We start from the raw sequence: 19,503 nt of genomic DNA, 5'->3' as shown, positions 1-19,503 counted from the left end.
CTACAGCACTTTTCCTACAGATTCTGGGATGCTTTGGAAGAGCTAAAGATGAAAATACTTCTGAAAAAAAATCTTGACTCCCTCTTGAAAGCAAAGGACAAAAGTGAGTAAGGGGTCTCATCTCACAAAAAGCAGGAAAGAAGTAACAGGATCAAGCACAGGAGTAATTATTTTATTTATGTTTTATCATAATAAGTGCTTTCTTCCTGTACTTGAGCAGAAGATACACAATACTGCAAAAACTGAGAAAATTTTCTAGTATCTCATAAAACTTTCAAATAATCAACATTACATAAGAAAAAAATTCTTAAGCAATGAGTTGCAAGAGTAAAAAGAAGATACTATCCTATAATAGGATGCATTTCCATAAATTTCACTTGCTCAGCATTCCTCCAAAAATAGGCTACATAAAACCTCTGCACTTTCACAACAAAAAGGGAGAACTACTTGTTGGGGGGAAAAAAAAAACCCAAACTATCTGTATTCTATTACAATATATATCTGTGCATATTATGAACTACAGCATATCATCCTAACTAAATGAACCCCTAAATTCAAACATTAATTCACCTGTACCCCCGTTTCTCAGAGGCAGCATGGTTTTATAACACAAAGGTTGCAACCTTGTTACTGCAGTCTGTTGCTACAAAAAAGAAGCATTTGTATCATTTCAAACTCAAACTAATCTTTAGTTTATCATAGACCAAGGTCATAGAGGTATCAGCAAGAAAGTTTCTATTTGAGATGAACAGTGCCTGGCCTCAGTGGTTAAAACTTCCTAATTTACCTAAGTACTTGCACAAATCACTGATTTCTGAAGTTTGCTTACAGTACCCCGTTCCAGCAGAAGGCCATTCCCACTAGGAAGATAAGGTTCACACGGGGCCTTTAGGTGGTGTTTGCATGGCACATGGGGGGCTGCTGGGCAAGAAAGCATCCGCAGAAGACAAATGAAAGCACCCTGCTGAAGAGTGAGGCTTCAGAGCTTAACTTAAACAGAGTGCTGCAAAGAGTCCTCAAACAAGATGCAGGAGTTATTTTTCTTGCTTTGTGAAGTTTTCAGTGGGAAAGAAACCTAAGAAAAGTTCCTTTTTCCATATGAGTCAAGACTTGCCTCTGTTTTAAATCCAAGAATCACTTTTATTCCACAATAACAGCTTAATATTTTAAAGGAATCTTCATATATGGTACAAGAACTCAAAATGACCTACTAAGATCGAAGCTCTGCAGCCTCCTCACCTGCAGGGTCCGAGCCCCAGCTGTGAACTCCAACAAACACCCCAATTCAGTCCTGGAGCTGCTCCCAGTTTTAAAGGCCAGGCCACACATGTGCACAGAAAAAGGAGTGCCTGTGTATTCCCTTCCCTTCACACTGACCCTTCTGTCAAGTGAATGTTGTAGGGATGGTTTGAGCTCCAAGCAGAGGACAATGTCTCAATGGCACCATCCAGCTGTCCTTACATCTGGATTTCAGTATCCCTCAAGGCAAGGAAAGGAGACAGGAGAGCAAACCAATATCAAGCCCATGGGGGAGCAGCTGGGTAACCCCAATTTAAATCAGAACACAAGAACCCATGATTCACCATTAATGCTCAAACAAACCCTTCCCACCCCCCACCAGACTGTAACTAGTTGACTGGTGAAACCTATGTGCAAATTTGTACCTAAATATAGATGTTCTGCTAAATTTGGAAAATCTCTCCTTCCCAAGGGGTTGCACTGCATATTTATGTAATTATACAGTAGTATTTCACATCTTTACTTTCTACACCTATCATTAGAAAACAGTTGCTGACATTTATTTTAGGTCATGTACTCAACTGGGTCAAGCTGCACTAAAGGGAGACCCAAGTTCTGCAAGAAACCTTAGAAACCAGTTCATTGTAAAATGTTATTGAACAGTATTAACCATAATTACACTGCTTGTTTCTGGTTAGCACAGCCCAGACTTGCAAAGTTACTGAGATATGTACCATGATTTTTCTGAAAGCTAGATGCCTAACCAGACTGGGAATAAATGAACACTCTACTAACCAGCTCTCTGCATCCTGAAGAGTCACCTCAATACTTCTGGAAACCTGAACATGTTATCCCTTGATGTTTTCTAATCAGTGAATTATTCCTGGAAGAAAATGTTACATTTTCTTCCACCTCTTACCTCCTCAACTTTGAAAGACCTTGTCAAAAGAAAAATATCAACTGCTAAACTGAAAACTACATTTTTCAGAGAAAAGGCTTTTCTGCTTAATACTATCTACCTGAATTTGCATCCACTTTTTGAATTTCTATTCCTTACAGTAAAGAAAAAGCTGCTATTTACATTGTTTCTAATACAATGAAAACTAAAATGTCTGAGCATTACATTAACCTCAGAAGTCAAAAGATGCATTGTGCACAGCATTTACAAAGCAGATCCATGTTAAGGTTCAACAATACAGCAATGACTTTAATAGACAACACTGCTAATTTGAAACGGACTACATATTTATTCTGAATTCCAAACCCAGTTTAACAATTAAGAGACTTCAGACTGCAGCGAGGGGGGCCCCAGAAAAAATCTCCAGGTATACTGAACTGCTGTGGAGTGCATGCCATTCAACTACTCATCCTACTCCTTGTAGGAGGTATGTTATGTCTGATTTTTAATTATGCTTTATGTAAATATCCCCAGAGGCTTATGCAATAGGTACAGGCTTAAGTAAGGCGAGCTCGTGGAGGCAGCTCAGGAGAGGGAAGCCGAGAGCTGAGCTGACTCCATAGCCAAGGGCTGGTTGAGCTCCAGTTGTCATTGAGGGCCTCCAAACCCCTGAATTACAGAATATGAGAGATTTGCTACATTTGTACACTCACTGCCAAAGGCCACTTACTGAACCAAGCTCCCAGATCCCCTGGTACTTCTGTCGGCACCGCCAGCTTCTCCTACTTGATTTACAACAGCTCAGCAAACGCACCGTCCCCAAGCACTAACACAGCCACATTTATCACCTGCTTCAACTCTTGCCTGCCACACTTTGCTGCTGTGAGGGTTTTGAGGAGGACCTGCATGTTCTGTGGCCACCAAAGACCCCATGGACATGCACTACTCAGCACTGCCCTCCCTGCACACCTTCACCTTGACCTACAGCACTCCCAGCCAGGGTGGAGGAGGCTGTTCAATGCTCGTGCCTTTGGCACCAGCGTAAGTGCCAGCAAAATTCACAAGGAGTGGTAATAATACACTTAAAGTCACACCAAAAATTTCACTCTAAACAAGTTGCAGGCTGTGTTCACACCCTGATCAGGCTTGGAAGGCAACTAAGCAACTATTTACACTGAGGTCAAAAACACTTCATTTCTCAGGCTACAACCAGCGGTGGAAGTTTCTCCGAGCACCCAGGAGATTCACAGCAGCCTGCTTTACACAGGAATAGCGCAAACCTCCTGGCCTCGTCCCTCCATGCCAAAAGACATGCTTCAGCTTGCAATTGTTTCTCTTTGCATGTGATAATTTTAACTGGTAATTCTAGAAAATATTCTGCACAGCTGCATTTAATTTTCACCTTGTGGACCTGATACAACTCATTTGTACAGGATCCACTTTAGTCCTTGGTTTCCCAACCAAGAGCCTGGTCACTACCATAGGCAGACACTGAGCTAGGAAACCAGAAAGCTTCGATTTTCTCCCAGTTCTGCAGGCCAGGATAAATGGGGCACACCCTCTTCACCTGTAAAATGGGGACAGCACTCTCCACTGTAAAGTACGTGGAGATCTGATCTAAGAAATGCAATATATTTTCAAAAAGGTTAGGTTAAAATATATTGCTCTTTTCATTCTCTAGATAAATGCTTCATTACACCCTTTGTCCTGCACTTCCCTGGTGATTTTCTTTTTTAACTATTTTGCCATTTTGACCAGTCCAATTATTTTAGCATATTAAAACTCAGACTAATACAAGGACACAAAACCTAAATACCACTGCAGACATGCAGCAGAGCCTACAGAATATTGTACCATTCTTTTTATGGCTTCAAAAGTAGAGAGGAGAGTACAGATCAAGGCAGCATGGCAAAAACTCACTTTTTTTTTTTTTATTTTTAATTCTCCCTTTTAGTTCTCACTAATTCCACCCACTGGTAATAGCTGAAGGCATACACCCAAATCAGTGACTCATGGCACAAGACCACAGTCCAAACAGTGACTGACTAGCTTCTCAAAGCAGCGCTGTTCAAGAATTGCAGTGTTCCATCCCTGGACCTTAACTGCCTTTTCTTTGCTCAAAAAAGAAAACAAAACAAACAAACAAAGAGAAACCCCCACCACTGACAACAGGTGCTTCCTTAGTTCTCAGAAAAAAAAAAAAAAAAAGAATTCCCCCTTGGTGCTCCCAGCCATGTAGCCTAGCCTAGGCACATTCTTCCCACCCATGCTTCTTCCCCAGGTAACTCTCCACAACCAGAAACACAAGACAGAAGAACTCCCCAGGCAATTTCAGCTTTGAGATTAGCCCACCTCCTCTCTGCGTGTGTTGGAAAACTTCAAGTATTTCAATTCCAATTGATTTCTTCTGTTCTATATTTTAAACGATGAACGTTTCCCCAGGTTTTTCCAACGAAACATTTAACAGCTGTTTGGGAACCTTTATTTTTTTGACCTCAATGCCAACCTCCCAGACACATTATTTATAATAGGCCGTCTTTCTTAATACTTGCTATTAGTCAAAAGAGTGCTTAGTAAACACCCTACCTGTCCAATCTTCACATCCCTTAAATAATGGGGTGGGTTCAAAAGGGATAAGCTTTTAAAGTAGGACTCTGCTCACCTTGTAAAGAGCCATAAACACCCTGACATAGCCCACTTCCCATCATTTTCCAGGTTCTGTAGCTACCGCTTTGTATCTTCAAAGATACATTAAAATGTGACATAAAAGACCTCCTAGAGAGCAGACACTCATCAATTACTTGTGTCCTACTCTATCTACGGTAGGTCTTCCAGCTCCCCAAAACAGGTATGTACCGGAACACCTAATTCCATATGGGACTGAACGTGTCTGTCCAGGACATCAATCGCACAAGGAATGCTCACATACAAGTGCTCATCTGCCTGATCATTAGATTTTGAGTTTAGTTAAACGACCTGCTGTTAGCACCGCTTCTAATGTAGCTTAGGTGGCCATGAGCAAAATGCAAATGTGGATCTGCATCAGTTTCATCACTTTTTTATTCAGATAAGACCTGGTTCAGGTTTCAGGAGGGCTGGACACAACACAGTCATCAATAGAAGGCAAAAAATTTAGCCACAGGAGGATGACTGCAGGCTCCCCTCCTTCCATCTCTTCAAAAGGAACAAGGACACATCCTGAAGTACACTTGCTTGGCCTCCAAATTAAAAATGGTATGCATCACCTTGGCTATTTTCTTCCTCCTGCAGAAGCCCAAAGGAACTGCAAAAAGCCTGCAAGCAGTAGCCACTTTCTCCTGCTTTCTGCTAAAACTAGGTAAGGACTGTGATGCAGCTGTGATCCCATCTTTTGCTAAGACACTACTAAGGAAAGAAGATTCACCCTTTGGTGCAGCAGTGTCAGATAAAAGCCTTCATTTATCTTCTCTCCCTAGGCTACGTAAAGCACCATTAGATGCCAGTTTACAGGTCCAACAACGCTCCATTTGGGTTGGGATAAGGCCCCCGTCCCACCTCCACACCCTCCCTTTTAACCTCTCCGCAGGTTTGGAAGATCAAAGGAAGACACCTCCATTACCCTCTTCCATTTTGTTAAGTAAGAAATATTTCTGTTGCATAAAAGCGTGTGTGTATAGATATATCTACAGGAATTTATCCGTGTCTGGGAACCCCGAGTCCAGGGCAGGAATAGTGGGGCTGACGACTTCACTTTGTTCTCCGTCGGGTGCAGGATCTCGCCTCCCCCTCCAAACCTGCTCCCAGGTGGAAGCCGCTCCTTGAGATCAGGACACATCCTCATCCCGCTCCGCGGCCGCGGCGCGCAGAGGGCCCGGCCGCCCCCGGCCCGTCGCCGGGGCCGCCGGGAGGCGCGGCGGGGCGAGACCCCCGCCCTCGCTGCCTCCTCCACGGCCCCGGGCCGCGCTGCCGTGCGCGGCCGCCGGGACCCGCCCATGGCGGCGGGAGGCCCGGGACGAGCGGGTGCGGTGCGGCCGGCGCGGCGAGCGGGAGGGCGGGCGGGCCCCGGCCGGGCCTGTCAGGAAGCGGCGGAGGGGAAGGAGGGCGGGCCAGGATCGCTCACCTCGGACACCTCGTCCTCGTCGCTGCCGGAGCCGCCGCCGCCCCCGCTCCGCAGCACGGCGGCCGCCAGCTTGAAGTCGAGGGCGGCCTCACCGGCCGCGGGCGCGCCGGGACCTCCCGGCCCGCCGGGCCCGGCCTCCCCGAAGAGGCGCACGGCCCGCAGGCCCAGCGGGGAGGGCCCGGCCGCGGCGGGCGGCTCGGCGGCGGCGGGCGGCGCGCGGGGCGCGACCGAGTCGATCTCCTCGTCGGCGGCAGCGGCGGCGGTGCCGTCCGTGAGCATCGCGCTGGTCCGGGCCCGGCCGTCTCCGTCCCCTCACGGCACCGCGGCAGCGCCACTAACTTCTCACACCCTACCCGGCCGCGGCCGCCGCGCCGCCCCCCCCCGCCGCTCCGCGCACGCCTATTGGGCGCGCTGGGCCGGGGGCGGCGCGCTATTGGCTGCCGCGCCCGCCACTCAGGGACGCGTCACGCGCTCCCAGCATGCTGCCCTGAGAGCGCACGCCGAGGCGGTAAGAGTGCGCCGCCCCGCCCCGCTCGCACAACCTCGCTTCCTCAACTTTGCGGGATATGATTGGCCCCCGTGAACATCAATCATGTGCCTTGGCGGAGCTGCGGGCGCCGATAGGGCAAACTGGCTGTCGATCAAAGCGCATCCAGGAATCACGGTTTTGATTGGTCCAAAGGCACATCGCTCAAACTCACGGCGTCTGGCGTCTTCCGATTGGCTTCTGCGTGCCCTGGGCCCGCCTCCCCTTCGAACCCCTCTGAAGGGCTCCGTCAGCGCGAGATACCGTCACACGCCTGCCTGTCCCGAGCGGTGATTGGGTCGTGCAGCTGCCAATCAAAGCGAAGGGCACGCCTTTCCCCTGGCCACGCCCCCTCCCGGGTGCAGGCCGCCATAGGCTGGGCGCCCAGGCTCTGTGCTCCGTCGGCCACGCCCACTGTGACGTCACCGCGCGGCCACGTGGCCCAGCGGGCCGGGGGCTTTCGGGTCCCGCGGGGGTCTCGGGCCCTGCGACCCCCGGCCCGGGGCGATGGCCCCGCACAGCCCCGGCCCCCGCCCCGGCCTAGTTCACGGAGAGGTTGATCTGAGGTCCCGGGCGGTGCATCGGCTCGCACTGTGGGGGGAGTAGAGGTTTCGGGGCTGGCTCCGCGCCCACCCCGGGCGCTCCCGCGCCAGCTCCTCCAGCGGCTCGGCCCCCGGGGCAGCTGCGGCCGAGCGAGGCTCCCAGGACACCACCGACCTCCTCGGCTCTGCTCCCCTGCTCCGGCCGCTCCCGGGGGTGTGTCCCCGCCGCCCCCGGCCCGGGCAGCGGCCCGTCCAGCCAGCTCAGGTCGTGCGCGGAGAAGATGCGCTCCAGCCCCTTCCGGATCCCCACCAGCGCCAGCAGCTGCGGCCGGGGCCAGGCACGGGTCAGCGTCGCTGGGGCCGGGGGACAGGCAGCATCTCTCTGTCACAGCCCTCTGTCACCCCAGGAGATGCCATGGTGGCCTGTCACCTCTCCGGCTCTGTCCCAGGGAACCATACTTGCCTAGCAGTGACACTCAGCCTCTGGTGACAGCCCCACGGCCCCAGCCCAGGGTGTGAAGGCTGGTGGCAAAGCCCCGCAGTGGCCCCAGAGAGCCTCTGCCAGCCCTTGGGTGTCTGAGCACCCCCATGCCCCCCCAGTGCTCATGTCCCCTCCCAAAGGATCATGCCGGTGATGCTCAGGGTGGGCAGCACCCAGCCCAGCACCAAAGCCGTGCTGCTGATTCAAGGGGTGCCATACCATCACTGGGAAAATAATAGCGGCCATGGTGGACTTGAGAACCCAGAGCAGGGCCAGGCAGAGCAGCTGGATGACGGTGAAAAGATGCACCTGGCGCAGGGGCACATGGCGGAGGTAGGCAAGGTCTGGCTGGTGTTTGGCTGGCATCAGGAGCAGCCGCACACGGTCCATGAGCTGCAGCGAGAGGATGGCAGGTGGGTCACACCTGTCCAGCTACTGGGCAACTCTCACCCACCTTCCTGTTGGGACCAGGGCCAGCAGGATAGGGTTTCACCATCATTTCTGCAGTTCAGCCCTCCTGCTGCCTGTGCTGACCCCCAGCTGATGCCTGAGCGTTTGTCTGCAAGACCAGGGGTCCTGGTACCACCGTCCCCCCAGGCCAGGGGAGCGTTTTCCAGGCAGACCTCTAGAAAGAACTCTAGCTGCCCTTATAGGGTTAATTGAGAGATAACACCCCTTGATCCCCCTCACTTCACAGGAAACTGCTGCAGCCTCATCCAGAGCACAACTCCGGGTTTCCCAAGCAGAGAGAGGGTGGGAGGTTCCCAGCCTGTCATCCAGAGCAGAGTAATTGCAAGGAGACTGTACTATTTAGAGTAAAAAGTGGTGTAGATAATTCTGGAATGGGGATTTTTTCCCCCTCAGTTGGTTTCTTGGGAGAAGAACAGAACTGGCACATGAGCAGCAGTACCGGAACCAAATGATTGTCATGTCCCAGCTCTGCCTGCAGCTCCCAGGTGAGGAAATCCCTGTGGCTTTGAGAGCAAGTCTGTATTATCCACTGGTCCCACTTTTCCCAAACCACCTGAGCCATCAGTGCACGAGTTTCTCCTGCTTCTCAGCATCCCAGACCCCTGCTTTTCCCTTTCCTTTGCTCTAGAAAGGTCCCTTTCTCCCCCCTTGTCCTGGTGGCAGACAGCTCCATGCTGTACACCACACAGAGCTAAAATCCAGGCTCTGCTGTGCAGTGGCAGCTGTTGCTGAGCAAACCCAAACCAGCCCCCACCAGCACCCCCTCCCAGTGCAGCCCTCCCTCACCTGGATGCTGTTCAGCGCCGTCACCCCCATGTGCAGGAACACCCCATAAAGCACCGGCATCGGGATGTGCTGCAAGACAGTGGGATGGGGGATCAGCAGGGCTGTTCCCTGGGGGTCCATGCCTGCTAAGTGTCCTCTCCTGTAAAAGCCTGCAGGTGTGTCCACAGCCTTTGCCTCCTTTGTTCCCAACAGCCCAGCCTGGCCTTATTGAACCACTTGAGGTTCACATGAGCCCATGTCCTCCTTCATGGTCCCTTTGGATGGCATCTCATCCCCCAGGTGTGTCACTGCACCTCAGCTTGGTGCCACCTGCAAATGTGGCTCATCCTGCTATCTATGCCTTTGATGAAGATATTAAATAGTATTTGTCCAGTAGGAACACTTGGAAGACACCACTTGTTACTAATTTCTGTTTGGAATTGGGCTACTGACTGTAAATCTCTGGACATGACCATCCAAGCAATTCCTGACCCATCTAACAGTTCTTCCATCAAATCCAGTTTGGAGGTAAGACTGCTGGGAGGGTCCCATATCAAAGGCTGTACAAGACCAGCCTCAGAGGTGAGGAAAGAGGTCGAGAAAAAGAGACCTCCTGTCTGCCCACAGGTAATCCAGGGCCACTGGAGGGGCTTTTCCTAGCACGGCAGTGGCAGCAGTGAAAGCCAACAGCAGCCAGGTCATCCATGTGGCAGTGTGGAGAGGTAGTGGTGGGGTGTGTTTGGAGAGCACAAGGACCCCGATACACATGGGGAGGACAGACAGGTGACATGGGGCCACAGTGCCTTGTGTGCCAGCCCTCCAGTGGCACTGGAGACAAACCCTTGGCCCAGTCCCTACCCACACAGTGCACAGCTCCCTGCCTGCCAGACAGGCTTCCTGTGCTGGTTCGACGGGTCAGGGTGAGGAACCTCCAGCCTTGCAGGATACGGCCACCCCACGCCTTGGAAAAGAGGCCAACCCAGCCAGGCTTCCTACCTTGAGCACAGGGGCCATGAAGACAGAGACTCCCATCAGGATGAAGACAGCCAGGCCTGTCAGCCTCTGCTCCCTGTGGGTGGCAGCACAGGTGGCACAGGTGCCCGGGGTCCCTTGGGAGCCCACCCCCCTGCCTACCCTGCTGGCCCCCAGGGTCTCTGCACTTTGCAGTTTTGATGGCCACAGGGAAAGGGGTCAGCTCTGGGGAGATCCCCAAAGCCAGGTCTGATGGACAGCGTGGGCATGTCCCTGTCCCCTGGCTCCACAGCCATGGGCAAGGCGTTTCCCAGAGTGGGGCCCAGGCTTGTTTACCTGATGCCCAGGAACTCGGGGTGCTCGCCAGGGGCTGAGGTTTCACTCTCCTTCCTCAGGCTCTCCATGTGTGCCAGGGAGATGACGGTGGCTGAGACATACCAGGGGAGGCCGGTGACAGAGGTGACGACCATCAGGAGGGAGACACAGAGGAGGTCCAGGTGGAAGCCTGCTCCTTTCTGCAGGGGAGAAGGCAGCAGGGCTGGGGGCATCTTCCCACTTTCCTGGCCAGTTTGAGGTTCTGCTCTCTCCTGGCTGCTTCTGTGGGGCCCAGCCAGGACCTGGGTCCTCTGCATTGGCTGGTGCTGCCTGTTCCCTGTCCCCTGCTCACCTGCAGCTTGTACTCCCTGCGGTTGAGAATGACAGCTGTGATCTGCTGGTCCATGAAAATGAGGATGGTGACGAGGACAGCAGGCACCGCGGACACCAGGCAGACCCACCATGGGTTGGCTCCGAAGGGGAAAACAATCCAGCCCCGTGCTGGGTTTGTGGGCTGTGGAGAGCAGGAGGGTCATGGCAGCTGCCACCCATTTGTGGGGTGTGCAGTGCAGCTGGGTGATGGGACCAGCCCCAGGTGCCCAGGCTGGAGCCCTACAGGCACCCAGGGATGCCCCACCTCGGGAGTGGAAGAGCATCCTCACTCATCCTGGGGATGCAGCTGGGCAGAGTGCCCCACCAGCCCTCCACAAGGACACCCTGGCTGTGGCAGAGCAGGGTGTTGCTCTTGGACACCCCAAGCCAGGAGCTGGGCATTTGCCCGTGACAGCAGGTGGAAGAGGTGGCATTGGGCAGCGATGACGGTGAGCCCGAGGAGGTGGTGCTGAGCGCCAGCTGTTCTGGGGTGCTGCCAGCCCAGCTCCACACCCAGGGCGAGAAGCCCAAGCCCGGAGCTGAGCTTGTGGCTCTTGCTCCAGTGTGATCTGTATAGTCCAGGACTGAGCCAGGTTATTTACAGTGCATGGGATCAGCTGTGTTCCACCCTTTCTCATTTGCTGGGGTGCAGCCTGCACCCCGAAGGGCTGGAGCCAGTGATGAGAAGGACAGTGACTTCAGGGGCTACTGCGGTGGGCACAGACCCAAACCCTGACAGTGCTGTGCCCACCCTGCTGGCACCTTCAGCTCGCTGGGGACAAGAAGTTTGGGGGTCTCCAGGCCCAGGACAGCATCGACAGCGCAGGAGGCGAGGATGGCCAGGATGACAGCGAAGTCGCTCACCAGCTTCCGCACCTGCAGATGGAGATGGAGAGGGTTTAGCCCAGGCTGGCTGGGGTGGGGGCTGCTCCAGGAGCAGCCTTGGGATGCAGCACCCAGAGCCATCCCCACACCAGTGGGATAGGTGGCCATGTCACTGGGGTGGCTGAAAGATGCTCACCCCCACAGGGAAGTAGCGGCTGCTCCTGAAGCGCTTGAGTGCGGTGCAGAAGAGGAAGGTGCCCCCAAAGAGCAGAAAGGAGATGAGGGTGACATCAGGCACGTAATGGCAGCTGGTACCCAAGAGGTGCCCACCTCGACCCAGGCACTGGGTCCTGCTCAGCCCTTCTGGGGTGGCAGGAGGCTGCGGGGACAATGTAGGCAGTGAGGAAGGGTCACACATGGACACCTTGGGCCCACCCCAGTGCCTCACCCGCCTGCCTGGGAGCAGGGGCTGTACCTGCCGGGTGGCCAGGGGTGAGGGCAGCGACGTGTCATTCCCTGCAGAGCTGTGACCTGCAAAGCGACAGGGGGTCAGATTGGTGCTGGTTTCATCAGGATAACTGGGATGATGCTGCCATCAGGCTGGGTCCCCAAGCTCTTCCTGAGGGCTCAGGGTGCTGGATGGGGCCCCATGGGACCTCTGAGGCCCCGGCTCTGGCTGATGCCCAGGGAGCACCAAGGGGGGATATCCCTGTGAAGGGTTTGGCTAAAGTACCAGACACTCAGAGGCACCATTGACCCCAGGCTGGCCAGCACTAATGTTTGGCACATGGTGTAGGTCCCGTTGGGGTCAGTGTGGGTCATGTCATTTCCAGGGTCGTGTCTTTAAGCTCCAGAAAAGACCCCCTGATTTACAGACTGGGTGAGAAATGGCAGAGCAAACCCATCCAGGTGCCCCCTTCCAGCCAGCCTCTGGCATCCCCCATCCTGGAGGCGTAGGAGATGGGCCAAGGCTCTCCTTGCTCCCTGTACTGCCCTGCCTGGTTCCTGGGCAGTTCTGGGAGGCAGGAATAGATGGACAGACTGTATGGAGGGAAGTGGAGGATGGTGCAGTGTGGTCAGGCAGGTGAGGATGGGATTAGGCAGCTTCATCCTCCAGTGCCTTCCCCCATCCAAAGAGGCGAGAGGTTCCCAACGGGATCCTGGGGCAGCAGCAACCCGCCCACGGCTGCTTGGGCTCACCGGGGCTGGACAAGTTGCAGGTGCAGCTGTAGGAGGTGACGTTGTCCAGCCGGTACTGCCAGTTGATGGGGAAGGCATCTGCCAGGCTCAGCATCTTCTTCAGGGAGTCATAGATGAATATCAGGCTGATGAGTGCACAGAAGCCTTCCTCGGTAAAGCGGGTGAAGTACCGCACCAGGTGACTGGCCTCGGTGGCCACCAGCACCACACCAAAAAAGGCCACCCAGAGCCCAATCCAGAGGCGGAACTCCAGGTAGTCCAGGCTGTGGTCCCTGGGGGAAAGGGTGACTCAAAGCCTCGCCAATGACACCTGCCTGGAGTGATGGTGGCCTGTGACAGTGGGCTGAGGATCTGTCCCTGACAGCGAACTCACTGGCTGAAGGAGAAGAGGAGGCGCTCAAAGACGAGCACGGGGCCGGTGCTGCTCAGGATGGTCAGGGGCTGGCCCGAAAAGAGGCAGAAGATGAAGCCAGCAAAGGCCGTGCCCAGGAAGCTCTCCAGCACCCCCTGAAATGCAGGGAATGGGTGCCAGGTGCCAGGCACATGGCAGGGAGGAGGCTTGTGGGCCTCTCCCCCACAGCAGCACAGAAGAATACAGGGTCAGTGCTGGGGACCACGGGGGAAGGAGGCAGAATTGAGGTGATGCTCAGGATGTCCTGGGGATGCTGGTAGGAGGTGGGCAACCAGGGGCCCTCTGGACTGGGCTGAGTAGGGTTGGTACCAGGCACCCTACAGCTGCACTGACCTGCATGTTGGCGGTTGCGTCCCCCAGCATGCCCCCGAAGGTGATGGCGTTGGTGACTGTCGCCAGGTAGATGTAGAGCACTGCTGAGAGGCACTGAGGGTGCAGGGCATCGGAGAAGTCACTGCCGTACCATGGTGCCTTCCTCTGGATGTCTCGCAGCAGCCCCCCAAAAAGCCTGGGGTGGAGGAGGGAGATCTCAGAGCAAACAGCCCGGAGAGATGCACGGCAAGGGATAATCCCTTCCCCTGGATACAGCAGCTCAGAGGGGCTTGGACACAGTTGCTCCATGAGAACCAGTGACCTGCCCCAAGTCCAGCACCCTGCTGCACCTCCCACTGCCCTTCCAGACACTGACCTGCCTGTCCTCTCCAACTCCTCCCCGGAGTGTGGGTGCCCTGCGCTGGCTCTGTCCCCAGCTGCTGTCATGTCCCCATTACCATGTGGCTGCTGGTCCAGTGGGTCCACAGCGGTCCTGTGGCAGAGCAGAGCCTGAGACAACAAGCTTCAGGTTGGGACCCTCAGGACCCCGGCACATTTAGGGGGCACTGGGAAGGGAAAAGGAGAATGGAGAGAGGACAGGGATGCAAACAGGGCATGTGTATCCCCTGATAACGGAGAGAAGAATGACCAGGAAGAGGAGGAGAGATGGCAGATGATGATCATCAAATGTCTCTTCCAACCCAACCGTGATTCCCTCTGGCAAGCCCTGGAGCCAGCCCTTGCAGGACTAGTTTTAGTGGAGGAGCTGGGCAGAGCCCAGGGGTGTCCTGCTCAGAGGATGAGTTTCACATCCAAGTGCTGAATCCCAATGTTCCCATCAGCTCCCTTTGGAGGACACATGGTGGGGATTTGCCATCCACTGCCAGCAGGACTAACAGGGACAGCAGGACTAACAGCAGCAGGGACCAAAGCAGGGACGTGTGGAGGGGCTTGGCTGGGAGGACACCCCTGCTCCTGGGCAGCTTCATCCCCACCGAGATGGAAGTTCCAATGTTACAGGCAGAGGTATCCCTGCAGGACCCTGCAGAGGGGCTGGCAGGGGTTGGGATACCCTCCCTCCAGCCCACCTCCTGCGTGGAGATGGCAGATGGCTTGGTGGAGGAATTCGGGTGCTAAGGTCCCATTTCCCAGGAGGAAGCACAATCAGCTCATCCAGGAACGCCGCTATCCCTGCGATGAGGTCCTCTCGGTGCTGAGCCTGCCGGGCAACCCTTTGGAAGAGCTGTGGGGAGATGCCGTGGTTTAGCCACCATGTCCCTGCGTTAATCCACTTGGAACCTTCCTCCCGGCCTGCAGCCATCACCAGAAACAAACCCATCCACTTCAGGGCAACAGGTGCCCTACATCCTGCATACCCACCCAAGCTTTTGTTTTCTTATCCCGGGCAAGGGAGGCCACCAGCTCGCCCCATCCTCTGCTCTCCACTGCAGCCTGCAGAGGAGAGGAGTCCTGGTGTCCCCATTCCAGGCCCATCCCATCCATGGTTGCTGCACCAGGCTCACCTCATCTGTCAGCAGTGTGGCCATGGCCCTGCCAACCTCGTGGTAGGCTTTCACTTTGGGGGGGCCCAGCAGGATGAAGAGGAACCTGTGGCAAGACAGCACATCTCCAGAGCAGCCCTCTCCTCCCCAGGGGATGCTTCTCTGGGTGGGGGAACCATAGGGATGTGGGAATGCTGGGGATGGTGGCTAGACAAGCCTGGGGGGCTTGTGCCACCCTGAAAGTGCGGTCAGGGGCAGAAGACGGGACACGTCTGCAGTGTCTGCTGCCACTGCATGGAAACCTCACAGAGACCATGGGACACCAGGACCCTGGCTGGATCACAAGGGTCTGCAGAAATCCAGACTGGGAGGTGTGGGGGAACAGGTCTTTGGGACAGAGGAGGAGAAATCCTCATCTGGGGGTGTCTGTGGCATCATTTTCCTGGGAATGTTGCTTGCGGGCAGGATAATGGAGTGTTAGGGAAGGAGAGCTTGCCAGCAGCACAGGCAGCAGGTTTGACAGGACCCAGGGGACATGGGAGGAGACTGGAAAGAGAGCTCAGAGCCCTTGATAAAATATGGTGAAAATCCCACACTTCAGAGGATGGTGCAAAATCTCCAGAGGGACAGTCCAGACAAATGTTTAACTGAGTCCTCCACGCCTTTCCAAAATTGGCAGAAATGGTTACAGTCCTGAAAGCCTGAGGTTGTCAAGAGTTCCAGTGACCATGGCCTGAGCAAACCCCCAGAGAGGGGGCAGGGAAACTCCTCTGGCAGTGCAAGTGGGACTTGACAGAACCCCCTGATGCTGGAGGCATCTGGAGCCTGCTCCAAAGGCACAAGTTGCCACATGGGATTGCTTTCACCCGGGCATCTGCAGCAAGGCGATGGGAAAACCTTAAGACGCCAGAGACGGATCTGGATGAGAGACAACCCTGAGGTGGTGGCTGCACCTGTGGAACAGACTGGCATGGCCAGCAAAGGGGATGGCACCCTGGGCAAAGGGATGGGCAGGGACAAAGTCTCCCTCCCCCTCTGGTTTGGGGGAGGAAAATACGGGGCAAGGGGTTATCATGAAACCCTCGAGACCCAGGGGCATTCACGGGGACTTGCCACCCCACTCCCGCGGAGGAGAGAGCAGCAGGTAGGTGGATGTGTGTCCTGCTCCTCGCCGCTCCTGGAGGACGGCTGCTCTGGGCAGACTGACCAGGAGGTGGCAATGTCCCTCCTGATCCCCGGCTGCTTCCTCTGCGCGCTGCCTGAGCAAGTCCCCGGCTGAAGGCACACTGCCCATTTCCCCTCGCGGCTTCAGACGATGCATTCCTCAGCCCCGGGGAAACCATGGGGACCTCCTGCCCTGCTCCTCTCCCCCGACCCCGTCCCACCCGTCAGGAGAACAGCGGGAGGGCAAGAGGCTTCTAAAAACCTGCATCCCGCCCCGCCGCCAGCCCCCATGCTCCCGGCAGTAAGCGGAGAGCATCCAGAACCAACTAAGGACAGGGAATGCAGAGCCCAGTGGGAATGACACAGGGGATGTCCCTTCCAGGCTGCCCAACAGATGCTCCACACTCAGTCCGTTCTGGAGTGCTCCTAAGAAGCTGGGAAAAGCAGGAGGGGAAGCAGTGAGACAGGATTCTGGGAATGCGTGTGGCGCTGGGTGCCATTCCCTTTGCTTTGGACAGGCAAAGCCTTGTCTGGTGTGGGAGGAAATGGAGAGACAGGGATGGGGGAGGGCACAGGGCCCCCGGCTGTGCTCTGTTACCTGCTTGGAAGAGAAACCTCGGCCAGTGAGCCGAGGGACACCGCACATCTGAGGCGAATGAAGGCAGCAAAGGGCTTTTCCAGGAATTCAACTTCTCCCACAGCAATGTGGGCTGCTTCGGCCCCCGGCAGGACCTTCTTCTTAAATCTGTTTCTCAGCTGAGAAGAAAAGGATGCAGCAGCTGGGTACTCAGGATGCCGTGGCTGGGCATTCAGGATGCAGTAGCTGCTCCCAGCCCAGCTCCATGCTGCCGTACCTGCTCCTTAAGAGGCGTTTTGGAGATTTGGGTTCTGGGCTCAGACCTGCCTTTGGCTTTCCCTGCAAAGAAAGAGAGGAAGCAGCAAAGTCCATGTGCAAGCAAACGGCCAGCATGGGTACTGCCCCGGGCTGGAGGCAGTGGGAGGATGCCTGGTGGGACAGCCGGGTTTCCTACCTCGGCAGGGAGAGAGACCAAGCTCGGCAAGGAGCTGCAGCAGGGATTTTGTAGGCTGGTGCTGTGGCTGGAGGAGCAGGAGGGCTGCCAGGCGCTCCCTCAGTGCAGGCTGCAGCTCTGCTTCCTCGGGCTGCCCACAAAGTGCTTTGTCTGCATCAAGGACAGGGACAGCTCTGAGTCCCCCTGGTTCACTGCCCATTGGGGAGCTACCCAGGGGAAAACCCCCTTAGCTGGAGTAGCAGACAAGCCCCCCAGGTACCAGTGCTGTTCTACAGGCATCTCCTGGTGGCCTGTTCCTCTCTGGTGACCAGCCCATCCCAGGAGATGACCTTTGCATTACCCATGTACCGATTATTTCCTTGAAACTGGTGGCATCCAGGTCCAGGAGCATCGTCCCCTTCTGCAGGCATGTCCTCAGCTGGAACAGGCTGTGCAGGGAGAGAGCTGGGACATGGGGTGTGCTCCAGCGCTCCCCACCATCCTCCACCTTCTCCTCGAACTTTATCCACCTGCCCAGGGAGATGTGGGGGGTCAGCAAGCAGAAGGGTAGGTGCTGCGCCCCATGCCAAGCAGTGGGAGCTGGAGCCTGGGTCCATCTTTGAGATTTGCATGAGGCTGGCACAGGCAGGGAGGAGTTTGGGTAGCTCAGAGGGGCCTGCAGCTGGTTCACAGCTTAGGGGTAGCTGGGCAGACAAAGTGGTCACGCCCCTATTCCTGCAGACCCGCACCTTGCTAAGATCTGATAAGGGGAATTCCAGCTGTGATGAGACGTCAGGATGGTTCAGGTTGGAAGGGACCTTAAAGCTCATCTCATTCCAACCCCTCCACCATGGGCAGGGACACCTTCCACTATCCCACGTTGCTCCAAGTCCCATCCAACCTGGCCTCAAACACTTCCAGAGATGGGGCAGCCACAGCTTCTCTGGGCACCCTGTGCCAGGGCCTCACCACCCTCACAGGGAAAAATTTCTTCCCAATATCCCACATAATGCTGATCTCTGGCAGTGGGAAGCCATTCCTGCTTGTGCTGTCCCTCCAGGCCCTTGTCCAAAGTCCCTCTCTATCTCTCTTAGAGCCCCTTTAGGCACTGGAAGGGGCTCTAAGGTCTCCCCTGAGCCTTGTCTTCTCCAGGCTAAACAACACCCCACCTCTCTCATCCTGTCTCCATAGCAGAGCTGCCCCAACAGAGCTGTTCCAGCCTTCGAATCATTTCCATGGTTTCCTTTGGATGCACTTCAACAGGAGCTGGATGTGGTGCCCCAGGGGGGTGTCACACAAAGCAGAACAGAGGGAGCACCCCCTCCTCACCCTGCTGCCCGTGGTGCAGCCCAGGATACACTCGGCTTTCTGGGCTCTGAGCACACAGTGCCGGCTGACGTCCCATCTGTCACCCACCAGCACCCCCAGACATTTTCCGCAGGGCTGCTCCCAGCCCATCCATTCCCCCAGCTGTGCTGGGGCTGGAGGTGGCCCTGCCATTAGCAGCGCTTGCTGGAGTCAGAACAGAAGCGTCTTGAGCTGTTTCCACGCTCGGGCCATGCCAAATATTTTAACGCCGGGCACAGACAGAGCTTCCCTTTGTCCCCGTGGGTGGGCGCGCAGCTCGTCGTGCTGCACGGGCAGAGCGTGCCCGGGCACCGCAGGCTCCTGCCGAGGGGCAGCCGTGCGGGGATAACGGGGCTGGGTGCCGGGGAGAGCCACAGCCCGGCGGCTTTGGTCCCCACAGACCCCCCCGACCCCGAGCGGAGACCCACTGCTGTCCCCAGACCCCTGTGGCCCATGTCCCCCTGCCCCTGCCGGGTGGTGGAGGGGTGCTATGGGGCACGGGGACATCCCAGCCCCGGCGCAGCCGCTGGAGCCTTGGAGAGGCGACAGAGAGGAGCAGGAGGAAGGGCGCTGTGCCTGGCCTGCCTGACATCCTGCCCTCTCCCATGAGATTAAGTCAGCCCAGCGCGGGTACTGAGGAGCAGAGCCCTGCCTTGGGGCTGAGGCTGAGGAACCGCCAGCCTCGGGATATGCTGAGCTGGAAGGCTGGGCTCCCAAAGCGTGGCTCAGGAGCTTGTCTCTCAGGTGTGCCTACCTGGCCATCTCCCTCCACTCCAGCCCCGCCGGGCTGCTGAGGAGCTGGTTGAGCTGGATGAAGAGCGGCGGGCAGGTGACGTCCCCCCTCTCCTCCCACTGCAGGGCGGCACCAGCTCTCCTGGCCGCTGTGGCCGTGCTGGAGGGGAAGATGCTGCAGCCGAAAGCCTGTGAGGGAGCTCCAGGGTTGCTGCTCTCTGGTCTGGGCTGTGAGCAGTTGTCTGCTGCCCGGAGAGCCGTGCCACCCGCCCCGGACACGTGGGCTCTCATGGTCACCGGCACCGGCAGCCACAGGCGT

General features: G+C 55.9%; 2 protein-coding genes across 13 annotated transcripts in view; both read right to left on the bottom strand.

Annotated features, from left to right (window-relative positions):
- LOC116451723 (ankyrin repeat and KH domain-containing protein 1) overlaps nt 1–6,591 on the bottom strand; it is a 101,193-nt gene extending 94,602 nt beyond the window's left edge. For 11 of the 12 annotated variants that reach the window (XM_032125396.1, XM_032125397.1, XM_032125391.1 and 8 more), the window contains exon 1: nt 6,237–6,515. In XM_032125396.1, coding sequence (XP_031981287.1) covers nt 6,237–6,515 — 279 coding nt within the window. Of the gene's footprint in view, nt 1–6,236 lie in introns of all 12 variants that reach the window. The other variant, XM_032125390.1, reaches the window with a different exon arrangement.
- Nucleotides 6,592–7,302: 711 nt separating this feature from the next.
- On the bottom strand, nt 7,303–19,475 carry SLC4A9 (solute carrier family 4 member 9). The gene is made up of 20 exons (XM_032125368.1): nt 19,207–19,475; nt 17,475–17,635; nt 17,127–17,276; nt 16,950–17,011; nt 16,694–16,851; nt 14,953–15,037; nt 14,518–14,672; nt 13,806–13,922; nt 13,451–13,625; nt 13,079–13,212; nt 12,706–12,977; nt 11,981–12,036; nt 11,702–11,884; nt 11,443–11,556; nt 10,661–10,822; nt 10,330–10,508; nt 10,018–10,090; nt 9,043–9,111; nt 8,005–8,178; nt 7,303–7,626 (listed from the first exon to the last, which is right to left on the bottom strand). The coding sequence occupies exons 1-20, from the start codon at nt 19,473–19,475 to the stop codon at nt 7,303–7,305; spliced, it is 3,072 nt and encodes a 1,023-aa protein (XP_031981259.1).
- Nucleotides 19,476–19,503: the final 28 nt, after the last annotated feature.

Source organism: Corvus moneduloides, chromosome 15, assembly GCF_009650955.1.
Source record: "Corvus moneduloides isolate bCorMon1 chromosome 15, bCorMon1.pri, whole genome shotgun sequence".
NCBI lineage: Eukaryota > Metazoa > Chordata > Aves > Passeriformes > Corvidae > Corvus > Corvus moneduloides.
The sequence above is the reverse complement of the archived record's forward strand: the minus strand, read 5'-3'. Positions and strand labels throughout refer to the sequence as shown.

Coding starts and splice junctions, on each gene's coding strand:
- SLC4A9 (XM_032125368.1), bottom strand. CDS start 19,475: ATGAGAGCCCACGTGTCCGGGGCGGGTGGCACGGCTCTCCGGGCAGCA. Junction 17,636..19,206: donor GAGTGGAGGGAGATGGCCAG/GTAGGCACACCT, acceptor CTCCCTGGGCAG/GTGGATAAAGTTCGAGGAGA. Junction 11,885..11,980: donor CACCCCTGGCCACCCGGCAG/GTACAGCCCCTG, acceptor TTGTCCCCGCAG/CCTCCTGCCACCCCAGAAGG.